Below are 14,191 nucleotides of genomic sequence, written 5' to 3'. Positions count from 1 at the left end.
TGATGTTGCTGTGTGTGTGTGTGTGTGTGTGTGTGTGTGTGTGTGTGTGTGTGTGTGTGTGTGTGTGTGTGTGTGTGTGTGTGTCATACTGTAGGATTCAGACGACGAGTGTTTTACGACATTCACCCACATTGCAATCTATGTTCTTACTTTAAAGTCCTCGTATTTAGCTTTCATAACCTGTATGTAAACATGTATTTGTTGTCCTTGTGGCCTTGTTGACATAAATAAACTTTAAATGTTAACTTAGTGAAAGCTAGAGTGACAAACTAATAAAGGTACCAAACATGTCATGCTTGTCAGGAAGGGGTGAGAAAGAAACACAATTTTTGTGAGGGAAAAACTGGGGTCACTATAAATGACCTGTTGCAACGTTTGCTCATACAACTGTTCATATGATATCTGACGAAAAACATTTTATTTTCCACAAAATTCGCAGAAATCTCCAATTGCAAAAGGTTTTTGATACAAAATCACGGCATGGATTTTTTTCATGTTGTTCCTCAAGGTCTTGGAGTCTTAATGTTGTGTTTTGGGGGGAATTTTTGAATAAGTTTTAATAATTTTGAGTGGTACAAATTGTTGAATTTAGCACCAAATCTGCGTAACAAATAGCATTAACCCAAAAAACACTGCAGCAACTTAAGAAGCATAGTGAGCAGGGAAACTGCCATCATAAATACTTCCATCATAATGCTTTAAGCCCTTATACACGCTAAACTTTAAAAGTTTGAATAGACGCAGAAGCATGACAAAATGTTAAAAAATATATATATCGAATTAACATTTTACCTAATCGAAATGACAGTTTTAACATTTCTAAAAGCCCTATTAATTAAATGTTATAATACACATGTAGTCAAAAAAATTGACTCTACCGCAGCGTATAACTATTATAATTGTTTATTATACTGGACTTGTGTACATTTTTCCTTTTTTTGTTATCCTTTCAATTCATGGCAGTCGTTGGTTTCCATTTTTGGGAATATGTTTAACAAACTGTAACAGTATGCTAGTACATTTTTGTATTGTATGGAAATGAATGGGAAATAATGTATTTTTGTAACATATAAAATACAGCAGCATGTTTTCAGAATTGTCAGCTTTTAACTCTCTTCTACATATATCTGTCCATTAACCTTTAGACTACCTGGTTTTATCTGGTAGTAAAACGCTCTTTCATTCTGTTTCTCTCAGACAACAGCAGGTGTTCAGTTATGCATCACTTAGGAACATAATGAGTTCTGGGAAGAATGTCTCTTTAAGTAAATGTACCTCTACAGCAGGAAACTTCTTTTGTCCAATACATTACTGTAATTTAATTTATTATAATCAGATTCAATTGAGTTTAATTAAATTCATCATTTTGCTAATTTGTCTTTTGCTTTGAGTCGTTCCCTTCTTACATAACGGCGCCACATGTGGAGCTGAATCATGGTTTTTTTAGCTTACACAATAAGAGCTCATTATGTGCCAGTCTACCATGAAAGGTTTCAGCAAAAATACCAAACTGACATTGGTTTTATTTTACATTCATTTTTGTCATATATGTGTCATTTAAAACAAGATGTCTTTTTGTTTTTCTTCAGGTTCCCTCGCTGATGATGGACAGTCAGTTTTCAGAGTTCACCCCGGACATAACTCCCATCATGCTCGCTGCTCACACCAACAACTACGAGATCATCAAGCTCCTGGTCCAGAGGAAGGTGATTACTCCATATACTAATACAACAGTCATATAGAAAAAGCAACAATAACCGTCTTTACTTTAATACTGAATCAGGATTTAGAGGTCAGCTGTGATGATTAATCGTTAATTGTGTTGATGTTCTTCATAGGTCACCATTCCCAGACCGCACCAGATACGATGTGACTGTGTGGAGTGCGTTTCCAGTTCAGAGGTCAGTGATTATTTATCCTTCAATGCATGGTTTGCTTTGCAGAAAATCAATATTGTAATTTACAGTACTTACTCCCAATTTTCACCTTCAGCACTGACATTTATTTTTGGCAACTTTTCTAAAACAATCAGAAACTTCATTTCTTCTGCCATGAATCAATAACACTTCTTTTCTGTTTTCCACCTCCAATCAATACATTTTTCTTCTGGAGTGTAAAAATACTTCAATTATATAGTCATACTAAAGGAACTATAAATAGAAAACACAATTATGCAAAGTAGGACAGAAGGAAATATGCTGGTTCTTTACAGTTTTGGTCCTAATTGCTTAGGATATAATTTAGTCAAATTGAGGTTCAACAGTATTTCTGTTGCATATAAATACAGAAGTTACAACTAACTGCACAGAGAAAACATGAAAGAATACAAACAGTAACATTGACAACATTTTACTCTCCTAGAACATACAAATAGAATACTCATAATTTGGGGTTAGGGTCAGGTTTTTGGAGCACTTTAATGCTTCTGATGTGTATATTTGTGTTATTTGGTGTCACAAAGAACTCACAAAGAAATAATTGAAGATAAGCATTGTTTGAAACTATGCTAAACTCACATATCTGCTATCATATAATCTTGTGGTTGGTTGGTTTGCTTTCACCACAAACTCACTGGGACCAGGGTCTGGACCGACCTTATTTCAGGCTGGTTCATTTTGGGTGTTTGGTCCAACAGTGATATCGAATATGAGTTTTTTTCAATGGAACCTAACAGGTTAGGTGTGAAAGCACGCTAATACCAACAGTCTGCATCCGCTGAGTCAGACTAGGTGATTGTAAACAATTTCTAAGATTGACTGACTCACTTGAAAGCTGTTTAGGTTCCAAACCTTACAAGTCTAAATCTTTCTCCTCTCGTTTGTTTCTCCGCGTCACCTTCTGTAGGTCGACAGTCTTCGGCATTCAAGGTCACGACTCAACATCTACAAGGCTCTGGCCTCGCCCTCCCTCATCGCACTGTCCAGTGAAGATCCCATCCTCACTGCCTTCAGACTGGGCTGGGAACTCAAAGAACTCAGCAAGGTATGGACTCTGACGAAGAACTTTTCTTACAGGTCTTGCTGGGAGAAATCGTTTGCACCAATTCTTCTTGTTGGAGAAAAGGTTTAGTCTGCAGTAAAGTGACTCGTTTGGACCAGTATAGCCCTCGTCTTTTTTTTATATTCTTAATTTTACAGCTTACTGTAAAATTAAGTTGCCATAAAGTGCTGGTCCATCAGGAGCCTTTAGGAGCTGCTACACCAATCTTTGGCGTCGAATCAAGAACTCCACTGGAGCGACGCCACATCCTGAACTTGATGGGCTGTAAAAAAACATTCAATATAATGTATGTTACTCATTTAAGTTTGTCCTTCACTTGTGCTACTATAAGTGGCTGTATAGCTCCATTTAATAGAGTGCTTCTGCTTCTGATATAAGTTATTGCACTATTAGCAGAAAATGCCTAAGAATACTTTTTATCTTGGGTTACAATACCTTAACTTTTTTCTTTCTTAAGAAGCATGTGAAGCTGTGGCAGCAATGCAAGTTCTAGAGAGCTTGATTGAGCCATTGGAATTTAAATTTCTGGACCTCCATAGACCCATCGTAAATACTTGGTAACACGGTTTCCTACTCCTTCCTCCTCTCAGGTGGAGAACGAGTTTCGTCAGGAGTACGAGGAGCTGTCGCAGCAGTGCAAGCGTTTCGCCAAAGACCTTCTGGACCAGGCCAGGAGTTCCAGAGAGCTGGAAACCATCCTGAACCACAGGGACAACGACCAGAGCGAAGAGCTGGATCCAAGGCAGTGCCACGACCTGGCCAAGCTCAAACTGGCCATCAAATACCACCAAAAAGAGGTAGGAACTCACCCCGGACAAAGTGACTGGAGATGAGTATGTTTAGGCTTTTGAAAGTCTATTTAGATGAGGCTAGACGCAGTCATCAGAGTTGACCTTTCTGAAGGAGCAAGCTTGCTCATATGAAAACAGAGTTGTTGTGTTTGTGTCTGAAAATATTGCTGAAAACCTTGAGAGTATACTAGGATATGTGTGTCTGCGTATGTACGGTGGTTTATATTATTTATGTATGCTTGTGCACCATCTCTGGTGTCAAATACCGGCAGAAACACAACCATCATATTTATTTATTGCCACACTTGCAGTCTGGCCCTTGGGATGGAATAGCTGAAATGTCACTACAACAGAGTGAAATATAACAACAACTTTTCGACGGCTTTCCATGTTGACATTTATATCACAAAGTATGAATACTTTAAGACTTTAGTGATGCCCTGACTTTGCATGTTACTTTTAAATATCCATTATATGTTCATATTTAAATTACAAAACATTCTATACATACATGCATACTTGTTGATGGCATGTTAACATGCTAACATATCATTGTTGTATCGTATATCGTTTACTATGCTACTATGCCAAAAGTTTGCATGCTAAGAGCTAAACATGCTATGGATTACATACTATCTGTAAGCATGGTAACATACTTTAATGGCCGTTTAAAGGTTTTCTAAATTGCATGTTAATAACATGATTAACATGATTAATCTTTGCATTCCACATCTGAACCGCCTCATACCTAAACTACAGAATAAGTTGTTTGCAGATGACTCCTGAAACTACTTATACGACTGCTCTGTTAAATTGAATCCAAACTATTTGGTTATGTTTAGGAAAATAAATAGTTAGGTTTAAATAAGTTAGTTTGTTACGTATTTGACATGGTTATGTAGCATGTAATGCAAATAACTCAACATGTTTACTTTTGGTTTCAAACGGGATACGAACTCTGGTGTGAAAGCCATTTTTTTTCCTAATACATCCATCCATCATTTACTCTTCTTTATAATACTACATCTGATTTTCTCCATTGCTCCAGTCATAACTACGACACCAACTTGAGGTCGTGTCTAACAACAAACGCAAAAATGCTAACTTACTGCTGGATTTAAGGACTCATTACTGCAGCACTCGATATGAACACATATGTGAGATATGTGTTATTTCCATATACGCTACATTTTGTCATGGACTACAACCTTCTGCCCGAGTTTGATCTGTTATAAAAACACTCCTGCAGTACAACATTTCCTTGTCTTTAAGGGACGTTGTCAGGTCTGAGAACATTCACGATAAAAACAGAGTGGAAAGCAGGTGAGAGGGAGGATGAACAGGGCGACGGTGTAAAGTGAGCTTATACAAAGCCAGCAAACACAAGAGAGAGAGAGAGAGAGAGATTTAAAGGGACAGAAAGAGAGACAGATAGAGGGCTGGAGGGATCATGGGCGAGGGAGGAGATGGAGATTTGATGAGATGGACTCGGAGACCGAAACAGTAGTTAGAAAACCCCCAAGGCAACCTCCGTCTCTCTCCGTCCGTCTGCCTGTCTGCTCCCTGCTGTTTCCAGCTCTCTGTGATGGAGCAACGCTGCCAGACGGATGAAAGCTGGAGTGGAAGGATGGAGCGAAAGGGGGAGGCGAGGGATGATAGGTGGATGGATTAAGGGAGGCAGGGAGGCATAAGAGCAGGAAGTGAAGAGCTTTTCAGTCTCTGGAGGCGGAGAGGTGACAGAGGTCTCAAGAGGAAAGAAGTACTCCTGACATGGAAGATCACGGGGAAGAGATGTTGGGAGTTTGCACAGAGTGGGATTTTATTTGATTGTTTTCAGATCTTTGACAGATTTCCGTAAAAAAAAAAAAAGACTGATCATGCTCAAAAAAGTCAAGAGTTGGCTGGTAAAGTGACAAAACATTAAACACAGACAACGGGATGAGTGAATGACTTTTTCACCCTTCAAGAACTGTTGATGCAGCAAAACATTAAAGTTGATGGAGGGATGGATTAAAGTGAAGACGTCGGGAAGTGAAGCATTGTTCCAGGCTGAAGGATTTAGGAGGAAGGAGGGAAAGCGTTGTTCTTCTTTCTCCAGGCGTTGGTGGTGACGTAGGAGAAGATTTATGTCCCTGGTGTGGTTGGACGGAGGGTGAAGGAAGGAGGGAAAGTGACGGATGGATGGAGCAGTAAAAGGTGTCGTAGTTAACTTTGAGGTAAACGACATGAAGAGGCTGATGAAAGCTGAGCACTTGACCTTCACAGAGAATGAAATACGGTCCTGGACTTTTTGACTGAGAAGAACCAAACGAAAACCACCACACACATTTTAAGTTAAAGTACGATTAGAATTAATGCTACTTTCTACTTTTAGTCCACTACATCTCTGCGGGAAATATTGCACTTTTTACTTCTGCGACATTAGCTACTTTACAAATTAAGATTTTTGAAGACAGAACAAATGAAAATGTGCAGCTGAAGAGATTAATAGATTGACAGAAAAATGAATTCATAATTCTATCGCCATTTTATTATGTAAAAACATGTTAATAATGTGAATATAATAGTAACAATGTTGAGCTTTGGACTAAACAAACATTGTGAAGGTGTCACTTTGCTTACTTGTGATGCCGTTTCTCCACATTTCCCTGTTTTTACAAACCAAACACTCAATCTTTTGTGAAATAACTTCCTCACTATGTGGCCCCTCAGTATAAAACACTAATTAAACATCCGTCATGCGACGTGACTCAGAATAAATGTCTCTTCCTGCACTGAAGTGTGCTGCACCTCACTGGGAGGTATAATTGGCTGCAGCTCGAGCAGAGTCGTCCTTTGAGCACGGAAAAGTCTTATTTTTCCACAACATCCCCGTGGCGTTCTGGAGACACTCTCAAAACATATTCTCAAATTTAGAGCGAGGAGACAGGAGGAGGAAATGATGTGAGGAGTCGGAAAGCAGGGAGGAAAAGAGAGAGAGAGAGAGAGAGCTGTCAGAGGATAATAAGACATTCTCAGATGGTTGGGAGGAGACGGAGGGTTATCTGAAGAAGAGAGCTGTTACAGGAAAATGCGTATGTCGCCAAATATCTGCCACTAAAGCAGACAGTTCATGAGTGGGAGAAACTAAAGCTTCTTTATGATGGAAACTGACTTTTTCATTACTTATTTCTTTTTTTTTTTACTTATGTTCTGCCACCACTGCCAACATGACACCAATACCACTTTTTTGCAGTATTTTACTGTGTACTTATAGTAATAGCATCTTTTCAATCATTTTTTAACGTCGTTTTTGTCTGATTTTGATCACTTTTGCCTCGTTTTTCATTAGAAAACTCGTCGAGGAATAGAGAAAACTCAAACATGTAGTTTGTGCAGTATAACTAAGTTTTAATGCCATAAATCATAAAAAAAAAACACAATCTTAACATTAATGGTGGTGGTTTTTACTTTATTGGGAAATATTTTTGTCATATATTGAATTATTATATAAATTATCTTATGTGATAACTAAAGCAGTAAAAATGTGATAATTTATTTTACAAAATGTATTACACTTTTATATGAAATAATTTATTTTACAAATCTTATTAAAAAATATGGAATTTCACAGAGTTTTCACCAGGTGATTAAGATGTTGGATCTGGTCTCTCTGTTATCTACCTCCACAAAGAGGGTCTGGTTTTCGGTTTCGGTTTAAGGATTTAATGATCTCTTATTATCTGAGCATGAAAGATGTAATGAAGACGCAGGTGTGTCTCAAATTAAGTGCAGTGAAATGCATGATGGGAAAAGAGAGAGAGACGCTGTGAGAGACATTAAGGACACTGGCCCCTGGACGCCATGGCAACAGATGTTGACAAACAAACAGATGCTACGTTGGCCTCTCCAGACGCCCTTTGTGCTGTGTGTGTTTGTGTGTGTGTGTGTGTGTGTGTGTGTGTGTGTGTGTGTGTGTGTGTGTGTGTGTGTGTGTGTGTGTGTGTGTGTGTGTGTGTGTGTGTGTGTGTGTGTGTGTTTTGTCCTTTTGGTCTTGTGTTTATGTAAATGTCTCCACAGAGCGCTCCACGTTCTGCAAAGTCTCTTTTACTGTCGCATCCTTCACCTCCGCTGTCACCCTCACCCTCTCCCTCTTACTTAATGTTACATCTCCCCCTCCTTTTCCTCACCCTCTCATGTTTCCTTTCATCTTCCCTCCCTCCTCGTCCTCTCTCTCCTCTCACTCTTTTTCTTGCTTCGTTCGGTGTGTTTTTTTACGTCTGTTTAGCCGCCGTGGATGACTTCCTTTAGCCTCCCTGCTTTTGTTCTCTCTGCATGTGTGTGTGTGTGTGTGTGTGTGTGTGTGTGTGTGTGTGTGTGTGTGTGTGTGTGTGTGTGTGTGTGTGTGTGTGTTATGATGGAGGTCGAGGTGACACACACACTAAGTGCTGCCACAGTGTTTTACCAACACCAGGCTTTGAGAGCACATTATATAATGATGTGTGTTTGTGTGTGACGGGAAACTGAGACCTGGACTTCATTTAGTGTGTCTGGATTGTTCACACACACACACACACACACACACACACACACACACACACACACACACACACACACATGCATGCATAAACATGCGTCCACACGTGCACACATTGATGCATTATTCAGCAGTTTTGCAGTCAATAGTTGCGTATTCTAATTTGTGTTTTTTGTCGCTGATTTGCTGCTGAGGTTTGTGACTTAAAATAGTTTCTCTTGTATTTGAAGGAAAAGTTATTTTTAAAGTAAAACTATGCAATTTATGAATATATTTATATAGTTTTGCTTGAAAAGCATTGGGCTGAAATGTCTCAAAATGTCTCGTTCAAATCTAAAATAAACTTTATTTTATGACTCAATATATGCTGACTAATGACATTCCCATCAGCCCCGGCTGTACTTTGTGTTTTATTCTTATTAGCAAATGTTAGCATGCTAAGACGCTAAGCTAAAGCTGTGTCCCGTCCACACTACATGCTAAATCTATACAGAATAGTCTATAAACGTACTTGTACACAACAATCTATATACTTTTACCATTTTACAGTCATGGGAAACCAAAACGAGTGACACTGGATATCAATGAAAGTAAAACTTTGTGAAGTTTAACATTAATATAAATCTGTAAAGTAACTAAAGGAGTAAAAAGTACCACATTTCACTCTGAGATGTAATGCAGTATGTAGCTTAAAATTTAAATACTCAATTAAAGTACAAATACAGATGGTCAGTAGTACTTTCCAGCAGTGCAAATATACATTAAAATGTATTTTTACTAGAATGTAACAGTTTCTTTTAGATTCAAAGATATGTGTTATCTGATTGCAGCTCCTCCATGTCCTTTGTGCAATGCATTGTGGGAGAATACCAGTGTATGTAGAACTCGTAATTTACCTGACAGCCTTCTACAGAACATGACAAACTACGAGTGTGTGTGGTGTGTGTGTGTGAGTGTCATTCTGTCCTCGTCAGCATTCTCCAATGGGATCAATGCAAATTACACCTCCAATATACTGTGTGTGTCATTCCATGATCAATACAGCACACACACACACACACACACACACACACACACACACACACACACACACACACACACACACACACACACACACACACTCGTCTTCATCCTCCTCTCCCTCTCTCCGTTCTGCCTTTTTGACCTTGTGTCTTTGTCTGTTGGGAATCCTTGCCCTCCATCCGTTAAATTCCTACGTCTCCTTATCAGTTCTTCAGCTCCTCCTCCTCCTTGTGTCCTATAACCTACTTCCTCTCCTCTTGTCTCCTCTCCTCTTCATTCATCCCCTCTTTATCTTTTGCTCCCTCTCCTCTTTTTTGTTTCCTCTTCTTCTTCGTTTGTCTTCATCTTTTCACTCCCTTATTTCCTCATTTCCTCTCCTCTCATTTCCTTTGTGCTCCTTTTGAATCCTCCTCGTCTCTTCTCTCTTTACCTCCTCTCCTATTCTTTGTCTTTCTCTCATTCCCACTCCTCCTCATTATTTCTTCTGCATCTCCATATGACTCCTTCTCCTTGTGTCCTTCTGAACATACTTCCTCTCTTCCCCTCTCCTCTTGATTCCCTCTTCTCCTTCCCTTTGTCTTCTTATTTGCTCTCTTCACCTTTATTTCCTCTTCTCTCTTTTCCTCTCCTATTGCCTTCACTTCCTCTTATCCCACCCTCCTATTTCCTCTCTTCCCCTCTCCTCTCCTTCATTTCCTCTCCTCTTTTTCAAGATTACCTCCTCTCGTCTCGTTTCCTTTGCTGTCCTTTTCTTATCTATTCATTCCTCTCCTCTTCTTTATCTCCTCACCTATTTACATTTCCTCTCATCGCCTCCTCCTCTTTATTTCTTCTGCATCTCCTCCTTCTCCTTGTGTCCTTCCATCATGTTAACTCTCCTCTTGATTTCTCCACTCTCTATCTCTATTGTTCTCTCTCTTCTTTTTTGCTTCCTCTTCTCATTTTGTTTGTCTTCATATTTTCACCTTGTTGTTTCCTCTTATTGTCTCTCTTCACCTTTATCTCCTCTTTTCTCCTCTCCTCTCCTTCATTTCCTCTCCTCTTATTTTCTTTCCCTTCATTTGTCTTGCTCTCCTTTTGTACCTCTCTTTTCCTAATCTTTATACTCTTATTTCATCTCCTCCCTTCTCCTCTTTTTTGATTTCCCAAATGTTTCTCCTCTCCTCTCCTCCTCCTTTCTTTCCTCCTCTCCTCTCCCATCATTTCCCCATCCTTTCATATCCTCTACTATTATTTATTTTTCTCTCATGTCCTCCATCTCCTTATTATTTCTTCAGCTCCTCCTCCTTCTCCTTGTGTCCTTATAACCTATTTCCTCTCCTGTATTTTTGTTTCTTGTGATCTTTCTCTCCTCTCCTCCTCTCCCTGTCGTTGTGGTCATTTTTATTGATCCGGCTTTATACCTTCATTCTGATAAACTGAACAAAAAGACTTAAAAGAGAGAGGAGGGAGGAGAAAGGAGGAGGGGGAGAATATTGTGTAGAGGCATGAGGAGTAATCGAAAGCCAAAGTAGCTCTGGGTTACGACTCAGTGGGTAAATTGCACACACACACACACACACCACGGGTTACCCATCATGCCGAGCGCCTCTCAATCCCGAAACAGACTCTCAGGAAGTAACGAACTATGTCCAGCTGGCTGCCAGAGAGCTGTTGGGAAGTCTCGGGTACCTTTCACAACACCTCTGCAGTGCATTCTGGGTCGTTCCGATAAACAAGCTTAATAGGAAAAGGTGCGAAGAGAGGAAAGAAGAAAAGAACGATGGAAAGGAAATAACCAGTAACCTTTCAGCACTACAATAAGTTAATTCAAGTTGTCACTGGTCATTTAGTGAATAATACCAGTAAGATGCAGGAATAATGTATTATATATATGTTCCATAATTATTCATCCTGAGATTAAATGTACTGAACCTTCAACGTCTCGCCGTCCGTCTCAAACACCTTTTAATAATTAAGGATGCCATTTCAAATGAGAATTCTGTTTTCACGGATCATTGGTGTTTATTAGCGCTGAGGCAAAATAAACACACGCATAACCACATAAAGATGGACACACACACACACACACACACACGCATGCTAAATGTAGTCTCATTGAGTTAAACCGAGACACAGGAACACAAGCATGCTTCAGGGTGTGATGGCGTAACGATCAGCTGTATTGAAACAGAGCAAAGGTCAGAGGTGATAGAGAAGCAATGACAGCGGCGTAATGAGAGACTGGTGACGGAGAACAGAGATGGATGGAAGAAGATGGGAGGAATGAATAAGTCAGGAGGACGGAAAAAGACATTCATTTAAACTCATTAATCAAGAGTAGACACCACACATTGATTTGAAGAGTTGGAATTAAAGTATCATATCTTAAACCTGATCCCATCCAGGCCTGATCCTCCTGACACGGTTATGACCCAATTGGGATTTGATGTTAGCACAATAAAGGCCCAATTGTAGCCCAAACCTAATCTGAACCCTATCTGATTCTGGTCCGATCCCAGACAGACCTTGGCCGAATCTTGGCCCGATCCCAACTGGATCTTTGCAGAATTCTGTCCCAACACTAGCCCGATTCCTTTCCCCATCCTGGTCTAATCACAACCAGACCTTGGCCAGATCATTAACTGATCCTGGTCTGATCCTGGTCTGATCCTGTATTGATCCTTGTTTTACCCTGAAACCCAAAGTCAATATCTTACCATCAGTGTGGCTGATAGCAGAATGATGTCTATGATGGACCTGTAGTATTTGAATGAAACGTTTTAATATTGACATTGTAATTTTACTATTCAAAATCACTTTATGGTGAGATGTTTTATTGATAGTAATATTTATATATTATGCTCACAGTTTGCATAAGAAAATGTGAATTGAAACAACATTTAGGGATTTGGTTTGATCAGCTGTATTTAGATCGCTGTGATGTGTTTGTGCAATTAGATGAAGTACCAATGTACACAAACTGAACTGCATGTGTTTGAGGCTTATTTCTAATAGATTTCATTATTCTTCATTACTAAAAGCTGTATTTGTGTTTTTGCTGACGGAATCAGTTTAGAAAGTTATGTATTTCATATTTGGAGAGCTGTCACGCTGATTCGAAGAACAGAAAATGAATCAAATGAAGTATGTGAACAATCCACTATAATGACGAACTAAATGTTTGCAGAAAGAGTTTGAATTCAGACAAATTGCAGTCGCCGTCTTGCTAATTGATACACGTCTGGTCCTTGTGTTGTACAGAACAGTGAGCCAATGAATGGCATCTTGACTTTTGGGCTTCAAACAGTGAGGAGAGGATTGGAAGTAAGACATAAGCTGGAGAAGAAAGACATTAAGAAGAGTTGAAGTGATGGAGTTAAATCCAGAAAGTGAAGGAGGGAGTCAAAGATGGATGGAGAGAGAAACCATGAATCAATTTTTTCCTCAGCGTGTTGCTTGGCGCTGTTAAGTGTTGCTTGTGTGTGATAGTGCGTGTGTTAATCCGTCCAACACTGCTGACGGAGAGAGAGCAGGAAGGCTTGGCGACTCTCCAAAACAACCCAAATTATTCACTTTCCTCTTTTGCTGCTGCAGAGGAACAAGAGGGAGGAGGGGAGGGGAGAGAGAGAGAGAGAGAGAGAGAAAAGAGATTGAGAAGCTGAGTTTCCATCTATAATACAGTGACAGTTACATAACAAGGTGCAGTCTGGGAAACGGCCCCAATACTGCAAATGGGGACGTCAGCAACATTCCACAATGCAGAAACAAAACAATGAATCAGTCCTTCAGCATGAACTCGTTTGATGCCGTTTGCAAACTGGTTTTGCAGTTTTTCCATTAATCCCTCATTAGTTTCTTGCAAAAAAACTAAATTTTACAAGAACACATTTGAACACAACATTGTAACGTTGTGATTAACCTTCATGAAATACAATTTTTTACTGAGAAGAGCTTGAACACCTCAGTAACGTTAGCCGTTAGCTCCGTTATTTAGCCAAGCTGGACTGTCCAGGACGCTAACAGCTAACGTTTACTAGCTCTCAACACGGATTTGGTGTTCACAATGTGTTATTGTAAGGGACTGTGTTAGTCTCGAGTCCTGAGCCCCGGTACCAAAGTACTGGTACCAAAGTACTGGTACCAAAGTACTGGTACTAAAGTACTGGTACCAAAGTACTGGTACCAAAGTACTGGTACTAAAGTATTGTTCTAAAGACAAAACACCTGAAACATAAACAACTTTTTCATAAAGAAATCATGCCTTTAGACAGAGATGGAAACAGATTTCACTTTTATCAGAAAGACTAAACATTTTAGTTTTATTGCAAAAACTGTTCCCATGGATTTTGCATATGTTATCCTATTAACTGCACATCTAATAAGTTTTACATCACTGCTAGATATTTCATTGTATTTGTTTGACCTCCCAGACAACGATTGATTTGTAAGTCGATCAGCAGACTGTAATTAGATGTGTAATCCATCACATTGAACAAGTTTCGAGTTTCAAATCAATCTGCGCATACAGCTTCATTTCCATTCAATAGTACTTGATTACTTTTTGCAATTTTGAGGACGATTCTTTAATTTTCTTCTCATGCAAAATGCAGAGAGACTAACATTCGTATTTTTAGGTCTTCATGTGCAGGAATAATACAAAGGCTTGCACCGCTTGCAAGAACTAAATAGAGCAAGTAGATCTAATCAGTTTCAGCAGAGACGATCGTTTCTTTAACCACAAGATGAGCCTGAAGTTAACCACCTGAACTCACCACAGTCCTGTAAAGAGCTGCAGGATAACTCACCAGGTCTCTCTTCACAGGAGACAGCTACGATCTGTCACTTTACCACGGCAAATAGTCTTTTTGTGCCTGTTCTT

General features: G+C 39.4%; 1 protein-coding gene across 1 annotated transcript in view; it reads left to right on the top strand.

Moving 5' to 3' along the window:
- trpc5a (transient receptor potential cation channel, subfamily C, member 5a) overlaps nucleotides 1–14,191 on the top strand; it is a 59,073-nt gene that overhangs the window by 7,170 nt on the left and 37,712 nt on the right. Inside the window, 4 exon segments of the mRNA XM_054601957.1 lie at nucleotides 1,590–1,706; nucleotides 1,839–1,901; nucleotides 2,845–2,982; nucleotides 3,591–3,797. Of these exon segments, the coding sequence (XP_054457932.1) occupies nucleotides 1,590–1,706; nucleotides 1,839–1,901; nucleotides 2,845–2,982; nucleotides 3,591–3,797 (525 nt within the window).

This window comes from Anoplopoma fimbria, chromosome 7 (genome assembly GCF_027596085.1).
Source record: "Anoplopoma fimbria isolate UVic2021 breed Golden Eagle Sablefish chromosome 7, Afim_UVic_2022, whole genome shotgun sequence".
In the NCBI taxonomy this organism is placed as follows: domain Eukaryota; kingdom Metazoa; phylum Chordata; class Actinopteri; order Perciformes; family Anoplopomatidae; genus Anoplopoma; species Anoplopoma fimbria.
This window is presented reverse-complemented; position numbering and strand designations above follow the sequence as displayed.